Here is a 14,507-nt window from a genome sequence, read left to right as displayed (position 1 = left end):
CTTTCCTGTAAGATCATTAATAGAGGTTGTGGATCTTTTCCCAAGGAAAAAGATATTTTGATGGACTCTGTGATGGAAGTAAGGGATACCAAGGGGCATTTGTTGAAAGACCACTTCTACCTCGGCCATCATTTCTGGTGACCTAAAAACATATATAATTGTATACATATGACTGAGAGACACTGTACAAATATGTCATATCTTTTCCTGGGTTAACTGATTCTGGCATCACAGAGTAAAATTAATTTAAAGGTTCAAACATCTTTATTCTATGGAACTTTAAAAATTCCAGTGAATTGAATTAGCAAAAGAGGGAGAGAAACTAAAGTAACAAGTAGAACATGGAAGCTTTATTTTGTAGAAGGATCTGTTTGTATGTAGGTAGCTTGTTATAAAGATAAGTAAGATCTGTACCTCTGCTAAGCTGTGTCTTTTCCAATAATCTTAAACCAACAACAAGAACAAAAAAAAAAACAAAAAAAAAAAAACAACCAACAAATATTCTGTAATGGCTAGAAAGATTCAGGCAAAATTATTATTTTCTTAGCTTTGATATTCCAACTGCAATGCTGTTTTTGGAAGAGACTGGGAAGCTAGATGGACACATCAGAGCCTCAACCCATAAAGTCTTTGCATATGCTGGTGGCTAGTTTCTTAACTAGAGATAGTCAGAAGTCCTGTGTACCTTAGGAGTCCTAGTTAATTCTTGGAAACGGAACTGAAATGTTCCCTATGCTTTGCTTCAGACTTTTGCATGGGATTGGATTTCATTCAGAAAGCCCAGTAAGTGAAAGAACATTAGTGCCGATGTGGGTGATTATGCATGTCTGAAAGAAAGTTATTGCTGTTCACATGGAAGAGTCCAACATCTAAACTTGGGATATGTGTTCTTAGAGCAAAATCTTTGACATACACCCCAAGAGCTCTTTGTTCATCCAGTTCTTTTTTTTTTTGTTTTGTTTTGTTTTGTTTTGTTTTTGTTTTTGTTTTTGTTTTGTTTTTGTGTTTTGTTTTTTGGGAACCACTTCTTACCAAAAAATGTAGTGTACAGATGAAGTGTCATCTTTCAAGGAGTTCTGCATTTAAGTGCAGTCCTTAGCATACAGATGGGATGTTTAGCAGTTGGCAATCTCTTTTGGCCCAGCAGTACTGCTAGATTTATCAAAATTTTTTCTTACCAGCCAACATCTGCAATAGTCCAACTCCAATTCCCCTGTTATCATCACTTTTCACTTTGCATTTATATTTAAAGAAGTCTGTGTCTTCCTTGAGATAGCAGTGAGCTTGTGCTGACTCTAGATTTGGATCTAAGTCGGGATGAATGGTTTTGACATGACCAGAGCTGTCAGAATAACATCTCCGCCAGAGCATGGAGTATTGTTAGTCACATATGTCAGAGTTCAGCTTGCTCTTATTAATATGCCATTTTCAATTTAAGCCCTAGAACTTGACCAAAGTGCCCTGAAAATGACAGCAGTCAAATGGTTGCTTCACAAAGTTTTTTTTTTTTTTTTTTTTTTTTTTTTTTTTTTTTTTAAGGAGGTCAGAATTCCTAGGATTTTCAATTTGGAGTCTGTATATTTTTCAGTGCAGAATTTAAGACTCAGCAATACTGTGGAACTGTGTATATAGCCATGCACATTTATGCTTTGTATTTTGAAAAAAAATAAATCCCAATCCTCTGCACATGATAGCCAATCTTATATTTAAAGGACCATGCTGGCTTTAGCCATAACTAACAAAGATTGGTAAGTGTATCTGGAGACTAGGGCCAGAGTTTTTATTTATGTGTAACTCTGCCACAGATTTTCTAACAGCTTTGGTCAATTAATTTCCTACTGCTTCATAGTTTTCCCAGCTGTATTATGGCTGTACTAGTATTTACCTTTCTCTTCATGATTACATAGCTTTCCATTTTTTTAAGGCAGGAGTGGGACCTTCATTTGTACACACGATGTCTTGCACAACAGGGCTTCAGTCTTGGTTCAGTTCCCCTGACACTGCTGTAATATAGTTAATGACTGGTTATGACCCTTCCTTCTAGCATAATTCCTATAACAAAGAGCAGGCAAATTTCAGGCTTAACCTGTTGAGAGAATATTGTTGCCATGTGAAGCAAACTTGTGATGGCTTAGGGCTCTCTTCTCCCCTTGCCTGCTGAAAGAATTGTTGCTGGAGCAGCTCCATAGTGCTGTTACATGCACTTGTGCATGTGCATACACAAGGCTATAATAAAGTGGTAAGAAATCCTAGAAATTCCAAGTATTCTTCCAGTTTCTTCCAAAAACTGATGGGTTCAAGCTAGTATTCTTCAGCTTTTAGTTTGCTCTACTATCTGTGATTGGGTCCAAGTGCCTGTCAGATGCTCCTTACAGTTGGGATCCATAACTGTATAGAAGAAATGTAAATAAATGATGTGTGCTTCATTGCATACAGCAAAGCTATTGATTAAAAACAATGCAGATAGCTGTAAATGTCTCCTTTGATACTGCTTTCAGTTAGAGATACTTCCAGTGAGATTATAATCTTTTTGTCCCCAGATTTCAAGCCCTGATGAGGGTTATGAAAAGAAGTCTCTCTATGAGAGTTGGCTTGAGAAAGACCCTGCACCTGAAAATAATAGTTATCCCAGGTAAGGTGTTAATCTGTTTTTATTTTCCCAATATTTTAATCATATCATAGCATGGTTCCTCTGCAGAATTCTTCAATATGTGCTATTGATGACAGCAATACAAAAACTTTTTAGTACATGATGTCTCCACCAATATATTTTAAAATCAGATAAAATTGTATGACCTTTTCTTGTAAATTATGATCTATACCCACTGCAAGATGAAACCTCACACTCTTTAAAGGCTTCTTATGAATGGAAGATCAATCATGGAAGTGCAGGGCAGGGAAAGAATTCAAAGTATAGTTTAGTCACCCTACTAGATGAGATAATATAATGTTGTTAGGCTAAGCAAATGCTTTGTTGTAAGAAACTGCCTAGAGCAGTAATTAAATAGCTCTTATGATAATTATTTTTCATTTATATAATGGAGGTACATTAAAAATCTGTATTTGAAGGTATTAAAACTTCAAAACATTATTTAAGCCTGTGACTGGTAGGGGTAAACCTTACACTCCCATAAGGTGACTTGAACTGCCCCCTTGTGTGATTTGACCCAAATGTTCTGCATGTATGACCCTATCATCTTGTGAGCCTTGGCAATATAATCTTCTAGATTCATTAGACTCAGATTTCTTCCTTTTCAAAAAGCTACTAAATCGAATCCTCAGCTGAAACAAATAGTTTCTTGCAGAAATGTATACCAATGGAAAAGCTTTAGCTGGGTTATTTATTTATTTAATCTGAGAAATGCCAATTATTCTTCTGGCTAGATATTTAACCCTAAAACTTAATATAAAACTCAAATAAATATTTGAAAATACTGAGAATATTTCAGGTTTTTATTTTTCTTTTCCTCTGTCTTGCCACACCTACCCAGCAGATGGCAATATTTACTTGTAAGTAATAAATACTAATCTGCTGTGGAAATTATTTACCAGTCTTTGTGCTGTGGAATATGCTAAGTATATAAACACGTCTGTCTTTACATAGATTGCCTCCCAATTCTTATTAGTTTGGAAATAGATGTTTAATATTTTAAGATTGCAGAGGCTTATCTGATGCAAATCTACAGCTCTTGTGTATACTATGTACATTTTTTTCCTAATGTGGCCAGTGTCATAATCAGGGTTGCTACCTTTAAATGACTCTCCTAGTAATATTGGATACCGGATTAGTGTGTTAGAATAAAACCAGTTACAGTAATTAAGCTTGCTGCTCGTCTACTCTCTGATCTTACTGGTGTCCCTGGTGTGCCCTTCAGAAGCCTTGACCTCAATTTCTTTGAAAATCTACATTTTGCATAAATTACCATCATATTATAAAATAAGTACTCCCTCTATGACATGTTGTCTTTTCTACATGTAGAATAAACAAACTGGGATCAGGCAGTGATTTTGAGGCTTACTTCCAGAGACTGGGAATTGCATCGGGCAGAGTCCGTTACACCAAGAACAGGGTAAGACATACAGATTGCTTGAAGGAGTTTGATAGGGCTGACCAGTCATCTTTTAAAAGCATTTATTCATAATCACTAAAAAATATTCAACAGTTTTTTGTCTCATTTGTACATCAGTGCCATTTTTAATTAAATAAGAAACCTACTATCTTGGAGAATAAAACATTAAAGTGAAATGTTTATTTTATAGACTTTCAAGTACTCAAAAGGATATTTATAAAATCTGTTTGGGGGTGTGTATTTCATTCCATCATATTATTAGTAGTCCCCTTAATATACATATCCTCCTTGAAATTGTTTGGAAAACTGTGCAACATAAAAAGGATCCGTGACTGAGGATTTCTGCAGGCTGATTTCACTTTCTGTGGAAGCACTCTTTGTACAAGGGAACTGAAGTCAGGTCTGTATAGATGGAGAGAAGGAAGTCTGCTCACTTAATCGTGTGTGACAGTCCATGGATTCAGGTTGTTTCATTTTCCTAAGATGAACACACAAAAATGGGAAGGATAGCAAATTGTGTTTTGAAGGAAATAGCTTTTTTTTTTTTTTTTTTTTTTTTTTGATTTGGATGCTGTGCGAAATATCATACCATCAATAAAACCCTTAACTGCAGTTAGAATACATGGCACTGACAAATTTGCTTGCTCTTTTTCAGAAAGCAGACAAATTCAGCAATTATCCTGTTTATCACACTGTGTATGAGACCTTTGAGTTAGTGGAAAAATTTTATGACCCCACCTTCAAGAAACAGCTAGCAATTGCCAAGTTACGAGGCAAACTGGTTTATGAACTTGCAGATTCCCAGATCATTCCATTCAACTGTAGAGATTATGGAGAAGCCTTAAAAGGATATAGCAATAGAATTTATAAGCTGGCCAAGAAACATGAAGAACAGCTGAAAACTTACAAAGTGTCATTTGGTGAGTAATAACCAAAGCAGAATTTATTGAGTGCATTAATTAGAATTAGGCAGAGACATGATATATCTGTTCTCTCTCTGAAACTGAATTCCTTTTCTGTTTCATTTCTGCCATCATAATAAAGAAAGCTCCTCTAAAAAAATCTTTCTAAACCTAACACAGTATTACCACGTTATTGGTTAGATCAGAGAGTTAAAATAATTTTCATGCATGTTATTAATTATGTTCATTATTACACTGCTCACGAGCAGTCATGAACCACAATCAAATGCAGAACAGAGAAGTAGTATTGACCTGCTTCTCACCCAGGACTAGATTATTTTCTCTTGCTTAAAAAAAGAAGACAGGTTAAATGTTTGGGGCAACTGTCTGAAACCTGGGAGATGCAGGTGTTCTCTTCTCCTCAGCCAGAGGCTTTAATCTGTCTGACCCTGGGAAACCTGCTTACCATCTGTGTCAGTGCCTAGGTACCACATTTAGGCAACAGAAGCCCTCTCCGACTTCTGCATAAATACATTTACTGAGCACTTGAAAACATTGTGATGAGGGATATAAAATGGAATGGAAGAGACAGAGTACTCTGGATCACAAACTAGGACAGTTTCCACAATCTTATTTATTATTATTATTATTATTATTTTCCTCTGTGTCTCTTTCTTCTTTCTCCTTGCCTTGTTCACCCCTAGTGTTTCTGTACCACGGAGGATTTTCAGTCAGTCCTAATCCATGTGCTATCTGTTGGACCCATGGGCTAGAGACATAAACTGGCTTTTCAAAGATGCAGTACTTGTTTGGGTTGTCAGAAACATGTGAAATAATTCAGATCAAATCCTGACTTGGGGAAAACTAAAATTACATTTAAATCTTGTATTGGTTTAGGTAAAAAGTTCTTGAGTATTTTGAAAAGACGTCCTTATTTTTGTAAAAAGGCTTCTGGGAACAGAGGAAGACCTCTGTGATGGATTATCTGGTCTGAGATACTGTATAAGAGATTTATTTTAATACATTCTTGTGTTAACTGTAGCATATCATCTGGGGAAACATCAAGATTGGACTTTCTTTTCGGACTATTTGAGCAGCTACCAAATTTTGTTAAATAATTTATTTTCATTGTTTGTGTTTCCTTCTCATTTCAAATTAGAACTTGCCCAAATTAATTTCCAACTGATGTATATAATTTTGTTCTTAATGTCAATTCGATTTTAGAAGCAATCTTTTTTCTTTCTTCTTTTCTTTTTTTTTTTTTTTTGGCTTTTTTTTCCCTAACTATCACTTAACTCTCTCCTTAGTAACTTTATAGATGTGGCACTTTGGCCATTTTTTACACGGTTTATTTTCCAGTCTTTTCATTATTTTCATGTCTTTTCTCTGAAGCCTGATTAATTTTTATTTCTTCAAAAAGAAACTATGATTTTTATTTTTTGTATAATCTATTGCACCAGAGTGCATTACAATAAATAGATAGCTTTAATGTTACTTTGCAAATTGAAATTCATTTCACTCAGCATTTTCATAGAATTGCCTATTGACAGAACTGAATGTCAGAAAGCTGATAATTAAGCCTGAATAAATCACGTAGTTGTCCTTCACAACAATTGATGAAGTTTTTTTATTTTCCTTTGTATTCACATTTCAGCTGCTCCTCTGCAACAATGAGCACTGGAAACCTTTGTTTTCATGAAATAGTATTTGTAATAATAGGCTATCAGGAGCTAAGGTCTGCAGGGGAAAAAAATAAATAAAATTGATAATATTTTTTAAAATAACCAAAAGTGGCAGCACTGAATAGCTCATGAACATGAGCACAAATTGTCTTATATATTTTCAGATGACCTTTCTTTTTGCTCTTAAATCCCCTCCTACTGCTTCTGAAATATAATCTGTTGCCTCGATACAGCCATGATGTCAGTCCTGTCCTCTGCCAAACTGATAACTATTGCCCTGGGCAAATGCAGTTGCGGACAAGCACAGTCCATAAACAGGTTGCAGGGGCAAAATCTGTGCCTCTGATTATGTAAACTAAAGAAAAATATTAATGCAAGAACAGGCAAGTGTGGGCTGATGGTGAATAAATAAGTTTGCTGGAAATAGAAAGCAGATGAGACTGCAGAGCAGCTTTCAACAGGAGTCGTGGGAACAGAAAGCTTATGTGATTTCTAAAATAGTGTGATGAGTTTACCAGCATAGCAGGGCCTTGTTCCCCACTGGGGACAGGGTTCAGGAGATGACCTAATCCATTTTCCTGTGCAAAGAGATGATACTCTGCTTTATCTAAAGTTTCCTGAAACTTTTGGGCAAAATGTGGAAGTTGTGAAACTGTGTAATGAGTTGTGGGAAGGCCAGAAGTTCTCCTCCTCAAACCATCCACCTTCCTTTTGTTCCACGAAAATTAGCTGCAGAAATCGATACTTCTTCCCAGGTCTGTATCAAATTGACCTTTCCACAGGGAAATCATTGCAGCTGATATCGTTAGCAGGAGAAGGTATCTGCAGCTGCTTCTGAGGCCAAGCTATCTCACGTGGCTTGAACATGCTGCCAAGTGGCAGAGCAGGAGAAAGCAATGGGACTTACAGCCCGGAGGGAGGTGTAACAGGCAAAATCCTGGGGGCCAAGCAGCAGCACGGGGGATGGCAAAGGGTCATGGCAGAGACACCTCGTGGGCTGTACCTCAGCAAGCATGGGACTTGGTTACTTTATCCTACCTGTCTGGGGCTGTGCACCACCATGACTGCTACTTTTCTTTTTCTTTTTTTTTTTTTTTTTTTAATGTCTTCCTCAATACTGTTCAATAACACACTTCTGTTATGATACGAATAGGAAATTATCTTCCAAGAGCAAAATCCAGCTGCCTCAGCACAGCCAGCCGGAAGAGCTGGTATTTTGATCCATGTCAGGCTTTTTTTTTTTTTTTTTTTTTTTTTTAACCTAAACTCCGCAGTACATCCCAGTGTTAAAAGGGAAACAGCAGAGCAGATTTTTCCATTTACAATGCCAATGCCTTCTCCTTGGCAGGCAGAGGCAAGATGTGGGCTTGGGAAGGCCGTATCCAGCACTCTGCTCTGTTGTTGGCGTAGTTCCACACTGTCCTTGTCTGTTACTGCTGGGAGTGCAGCTCTTAAAGTCTGCACTGCGGAAACTAATGGAGACTATAAAACTGAACTTCTAGGAGAGACAAGAAAACTAATGCAGGTGTAACAGCAAAACAAATGTAGTTTTGCTCCCCATGGGCAACTGAAAGGTCTGTTGGGCTCTGTGGATCCTCTGAAGGTGTTCAAAAAAGTCTTTCCTTCTCTAGATCCTCTTTTTTCTGCTGTGGTGAACTTCTCAGAGGCTGCTGCTGAATTTCACAGGAGACTTGAAAAAGTTGACAAGAAGAAGTAAGTCTGGAAAAATCTATCTCCATCTTAGTAAAATCTCACCCGTAGCCTTTCCTTTCTTTGTCTGGGGGTGTTCCTGAAGCCCTCCGTCAGCCTTTGGTTGGAGAAAGTTAAAAATAAAAACCGTCTGAAGCCTGTGTCAGTTTGGGGTTTGCTCCTAGTGCAGTCTGTGTGTCTGGTCACTCCTTGGGGTGACATTCGTCTTGCTCAGTTTTTAGCTACCTTGAAGATATAATTACTTGTGCTGATTCCCTTTATGGAGTGAAATTTGTATTTTGAAGGGGCAATTAATCACATCTGCCTCAGGTACCCAGGGCAGCTCTTTCTTTGCAGTGACTACATAAGGAGCCTGTCTGATTAGCATGGACCAGAGCCCTTGAACTCTGAGACACGCAGTATCTGCCAAGATTAATTCCGATTTCTGTGATGAATAGTATCAGCTGTAGAGCTTATAAATATCAACTAGTCATTACAATTATTGTAATAAATGGGAAAGCAGGTAGCAGTGGAAGTTTAAGTCTGATTGAACTCTGTATTTAGACACCTAAGCTTGAGTGCTGTAGGTGACACAAATGTTTGTGCTTTCAGCACATCTCAAGTAGACAGGGCAATGCTCCAGAGTATTTAAGACACCCACATGGTGCTTGTGAACCTGTGGGCCCTATGGGACTCCCATGCCATTTGGGTGCAGTGGTTGGAGGCCAGGTGCTCTTTGGTACCGTGTATGGTACATGGTAGTTGTGTTTAGGCAACTGAATCCCATCCTTACAACATTGTTCTATTTATATATATATGTACGTACATTGTAGAGAGAAGTTTGGACCCTTGATTTAGAGGTGGACAGCAAAATCTAGATATTTTGACCTAAATCTCTACCCTCCTGTCCCTGCTGTTCAGTAGGATCCTCCTAGTGCCACATAATATTAAACAAGTGCCTATTGCTCTTAGAAAGTCTCCCATGCTGTTCTGCACAGTGTGAAGTCCTATAGTTGAGTTGTTTAACACGGAAATCTGAATGCTTTAATAAAACATGTACTGTTTCCATTTGCAAAAGCTCATCGTTTTGCAAAATGTAGACAATCTTTGTCACTTTTTTTTTCTGTCCAAAGAGGAAAAGTGCTTGAATGAAAACGAGCAGTGCTGTTGCCTTATTGTGTGAAATGTCTCTTGTCTACATTTTCTGCAGTTCAGTTGCCGTGCGAATCATGAACGATCAGTTGATGTTTATAGAAAGGGCTTTCATTGATCCTCTTGGCTTACCAGGAAGGAAATTTTACAGGTAAGACAACAAGTTGCTGAACTTGTCTAACCATTTTTAGTGTTTGAAGCACTGTGGTTTTGCAGATGAAGCCCAACCTCACAGGCTGATCAGCTGGACTGCTATATAGGCCCTGTAAAGCCCAACAGGTTCTCTTTCAGTCAGTAGCAGACTTTGTTGATAATCTTCAAGGCAAACTTTTTGCCTGCACTACCCTCACGGTGCCTAATTCATCTTCTTACCTCTGGCACTCTATTTTTTTTTAGCCTTGATAACTCTGTGAACTTCATTTGAGAGTGTTATAGATACTACTTCTGTTACACCTTGCTCTTGTAAATCTGTACCAAGTGATGACTCAATGGAGAAACAAGTGTATGGAAAGAAACGAAAAAAGAGAGTACAGTAAAAGGAAGCAGAGGACAAGGACAAATATGTAGTGAAGATCAGGTGAAGAGAGATTCCAGAAGAGAGGGAGACTGGAAAGAGCGTCCTCTCCCCTCAGGACAAACAGCACAGAGAGCACAGGATAAAGGCCCATGAGCTGTGCTGCAGAGTCCTGTCTGTCCCAGCTTTGGGACATGCTTCGCATGAGCTTAAACCCTTAACTAGCTCTTATTGAAGTTTTCTCTCTACAAGACTCTGGACCTGGAGAAGGACAACGCTTTATGCACCGCCATATCCTTTATAAAAGTGCAGTGCAGTTATTAGGAACACTTGCTGGAAGCCCGCTTTCAGCATCAGGTGTGTGAGTACCTCTCTTTGCTCTCAGCATCCCCCTTTTCCTAATGCCTGGGTGCAGCTGACTCACTGATGGCTTTCACACCATGCCAGAAGCCCCTCAGGCAGGTAGAATTGAGAATCACACTTCCAGCCTCCTAGGATAAACTGTTGTTCACACTTCTGGACGAATGAAGTGGTTGTTTTCTACAGTTCTTCTCGTTGGGTGTTAGGTAACATTTAGTGCTGACTTATATATATATATATATTTTTTGCTTGCATTTATGATTGTAGTTTTAGTGTTTATTTTGAGTTGGGAGGCATCTTTTCCATGCTATAAATGCGTTTTATTACTTCATGTGAACAAAATAAATTTTAAAATAAATCTGCAACTCGTAATTATTAAAACAACAACAACAACAAATTAAGCCATGTTTTTGCCCACTTCAGTTCCAGTACAATCACTAATCACTTCTACTCTGAAGAACCTGTGTTCTTCTCAAGAATTCTCCCATAGTTTTTCCCCCCTCTTTTCACATTCCTTTCCCAGCTCTAACTAACACCATTCAATTGCTCAATCATTTTTTGAGGTTTCTGTTATTATTATTTTTTTTTTACTTAGTATACCTGCATTTTTTCTTTCCCCGCAGACACATCATCTTTGCTCCAAGCAGTCACAACAAGTATGCTGGCGAGTCCTTCCCAGGGATCTATGATGCCATGTTTGATATTGAAAGCAAAGCAGATCAGCAGGAAGCCTGGGAAGAAGTGAAGAGGCAGATTTCCATTGCAGCCTTTACTGTGCAGGCAGCAGCAGGGACACTGAAGGAAGTAGCATAGGACGATGGCTTCGAAAAGCTGAAATAGCAAAGTCTCAATGCCCTGCAGTCAGGCTGCAGCAACCCAGTCTCTGCGAACTCCCTGCTGTACCTGAGCTCCCGTCGCACAGATGCACTGGTAGGGGGAGCAGGAGCTCTGTGCTCCAGAAACTCCACAGCTAGAAATTACTGCTTCTCTGATACTGGCAAAACTGTAACTTTCAGAACAACCCTGGATGGAGGACAATTTGGGGGGCAGGCAGGTGGAGAGAATGAAGATTCAATTCCCAATCAGATTTTTTTTCTGAAAGATCTGCCAATTCTGAGTCTCCATATCTGTTGGATGTACAATCCGGTTATTTGCAAAGCTGTCTGCTGGTCTTGTCCATAGCACTGATCAACAGCACGTATTTAGCAAAAAATGAAGCAGTTCTCAGCACATACATTTCTCTTGCTCTACTAATTGCATTTATCACATAATACACCAAAATCATCTCTATATTTTAGTATCCATTCTGCAGGACTGGTGTGTGCTCATTTTGCAGACTTGCTTTCTTTCCCTGAAAAAAATAAAGTAGTGGCCCTCTGGCTAATTGCCAAAAGGGCTACTAGCCCTTCCAGATAACCACAGAAAACAGCTGCTTTTATGCAGAAATCCAATAACATTAGGGATTTATGCAGAGACCTACGAACAGCGAGTGTCCACCCCTCTGAAAATCACTGCACACCTCCCTCCTTTATTTGCACTTTGGAAAATAACAGAGTGTGGGGGATAACACAGCTGAGCTCCCTGCTGTTGGTGTTTTCACTAGTCTCAGGCCAATGGCAGCTTTTGGTCTTTTTCTCTCTCTCCCTTTTTTTTTTTTTTTTTCTTTTCGTTTTTTTTTCCTTCCCCGGGAGGGCTTTTTCATGCAGAGATGTCTCCTTCCAGTTGAGGGAGATGGATGACATTGTGGTCACTACTGGCACAGGGCTTGAGATTATGAAGTAATTCTGTTTTCTAATAAGACCTGAGACAGCTTTCCATCCGGAGCTGCATATACATTCAAAGAGAAACTGAAATGCATGAGAAAGATAATTGTACAAAACTGTGTAATTTGCAAAAAAAGAAAAAAAATGATTCTTACTTCATTTGCCCTTTAAATGTACTTCTCATCCACTTGCTTTACAACTAATAAAGTTGCTAGAATTTTATTAAATCACATTCCAATTTGTGAGGGAGCTGATAATAACCGGTATTTTCTCTTCTGTAAAATATGCTACAGCTTATATCACAACCATAAATTGCAGCAGGTTGTGGGAATAAAATGCTTTCTGTTTTATGGGGAGTAGAACAGATGGGGTACTAAAAGAGACAGAATTGAGAAACAGGGCAGTGGACATAACATTTACTAGGCTACCAAAAGAGTTGTTCTCATCTCAAATACCTTGAATTCAGACAAAGGAACCAGAAATGCCAGTCCCTAGTCCTTTGGGAAGTTGGCTTGAGGGGAAGATACCACCTAGAACAAGGGCGTACATTGGCATCACTTCCATAAGTATCTCTGAAAGATGATGGACTGTGTACCTATGGATACTGTGCTCATAACATACCGATACTTTGCTTTTCACAGATCAAGCCTTTTGAACCCGAGGAGACCACACTTCCACAGTCCATCCCTTACCTTTTCCACTGAAATATGCAGTCACCTTAGCTCACCTCGTTAGCATGCACATAAGAGAGCATTATAGTAGCACAATGAGCGGTCTGTGCTGAGGACACCATTGGACACCATTAAATTTACTCATCTCCCAGCAGCAAGCTGGGGAGCTGTCACTGGTCACTACTCTAGGCGCTATCAGAGGATAAGGCAAACAAAGAATATCTATAGAAAAAGGCAACACCTGATGTAGCATGCATTCTTCTTAATTTACAAGTATCTCAGTAACAAAATAAACTACCTCTCATTTAAGTGAACAAATACTTCTCCAGTAAACATACACTTGCAGTGCAAGTTTTTGCAGCTCTGTGCCATTACGTTGCTGCTGTGAAGTAGCATGTCATCGCTTGTTGTCTTCACGCGCTGTTTGAAGCAGTATAAGAAAACTAAATCTCACATCAGAGTAAGAGCACAGCTGGAATCTATTGCTTCCTTCCTCTTCTTGACTTTATTGGTAACTATTATGAAGGTATATACATCCTGAAAACTGTATGAAGTAGCTTAAATCTCTTCCTCTCTACTGCATTCTAAAGGTAGATTGATTACCACATCCATATTTAAAAGCAAACCAAACCACGTATAAATAGCTTAGAGTAACTGATTTCCATCTGAAATCTGATTCCATCTGATTTTCCAGCCGAAGTCCCGTACTGCTAGTACTGAAAGGATCAGTTGCTCAGAGCTGAGATTGCCTTCCACGCTTTTTGTCAGTCACATCTCCTTTGCTGCAGATGTGTAGCAAAGCAACTGCTCCTGCAACCAAACCATGTAGCTCCAGCTGCCCGTCATTTCAAAGCCCACGAGGATTTCTCAGACTCTCCTTGAAAACAAGTGGATAGCACTGGGTCACCTGCTCTGTCCTTTACAAACTCTGTTTGCACCATTCATTCACGCACCCTGATGGGCGCAGGCTGTGAACATACAGCTGGAAGAGAAAGATCCTTCAGAGCGTAAATCCGGAACAAAGCTGTAATTATTGTTCAGTGTAGAGATGGTTGGAAGGTGGGGACAACCACGTGCTCCATTCTCCACTGTGAGAAGGGATAATACAAACCAATGATAACATGCATTCCTTTCTACCCAAACTGGCAGTAATTTAATATAGCTTGTTGGCTGTGCTTTCCAATAAAGAAAGAAATAAATAAAAATTGAGCAACCTCAAAATGCCTTGCAGATGTTAAGCTTAATAAAAAACAAAGCTAACTGAACATCTATGAAGTGTTTGGGATTAAGTGAGGCCGATGCTCCTCTCAACACCCTGTAGCAGCGTGTAGTTCAGCAACCCTTCCCACCATCAAGTCGTGTGACTCAATCAGGAGACTGTTTTTGTGAAGCAATGAGATTAAAATTTCTTCTCCCAGTGTCCTGACAACTGAAGTACAAGCACACCATCAATTTGTAATTTCTGGTGTTGGAGGTTGGAGAAATATCATGTCTTCTCAGTAACTACACTCCTCTTCTGTTAGAACAGGGCCTTTGGGCTTGTCCATGGTTTTGATGCAACCAAAGCAATTTGTCAGGCCCAGGCCAAACTTTTAAATTGCTTCAGCTGATCTGAAATTGTGTTCTTTTACTGCCGTGGTAAACTACACTGTATAACTCAGTGTTTCTATCAAGGAAAAGGCATTGCAAGAGAAAGGTCCAAAG

General features: G+C 38.9%; 1 protein-coding gene across 5 annotated transcripts in view; it reads left to right on the top strand.

Annotated features, from left to right (window-relative positions):
• FOLH1B (folate hydrolase 1B) overlaps positions 1-12,011 on the top strand; it is a 66,329-nt gene extending 54,318 nt beyond the window's left edge. For 4 of the 5 annotated variants that reach the window (XM_035329052.1, XM_035329069.1, XM_035329043.1 and 1 more), the window contains 6 exons: positions 2,541-2,632; positions 3,980-4,070; positions 4,726-4,990; positions 8,286-8,367; positions 9,554-9,646; positions 10,993-12,011. In XM_035329052.1, the coding sequence (XP_035184943.1) occupies positions 2,541-2,632; positions 3,980-4,070; positions 4,726-4,990; positions 8,286-8,367; positions 9,554-9,646; positions 10,993-11,182 (813 nt within the window). In that variant the 3' untranslated portion in view covers positions 11,183-12,011. The remainder of the gene's footprint in view (positions 1-2,540; positions 2,633-3,979; positions 4,071-4,725; positions 4,991-8,285; positions 8,368-9,553; positions 9,647-10,992) is intronic. The other variant, XR_004751660.1, reaches the window with a different exon arrangement.
• The last annotated feature ends 2,496 nt before the right edge of the window (positions 12,012-14,507 follow it).

Source organism: Oxyura jamaicensis, chromosome 1, assembly GCF_011077185.1.
Source record: "Oxyura jamaicensis isolate SHBP4307 breed ruddy duck chromosome 1, BPBGC_Ojam_1.0, whole genome shotgun sequence".
Lineage (NCBI taxonomy): Eukaryota > Metazoa > Chordata > Aves > Anseriformes > Anatidae > Oxyura > Oxyura jamaicensis.
Note: the sequence above shows the minus strand (reverse complement) of the source record. Positions and strands in the feature narration are given on the sequence as shown.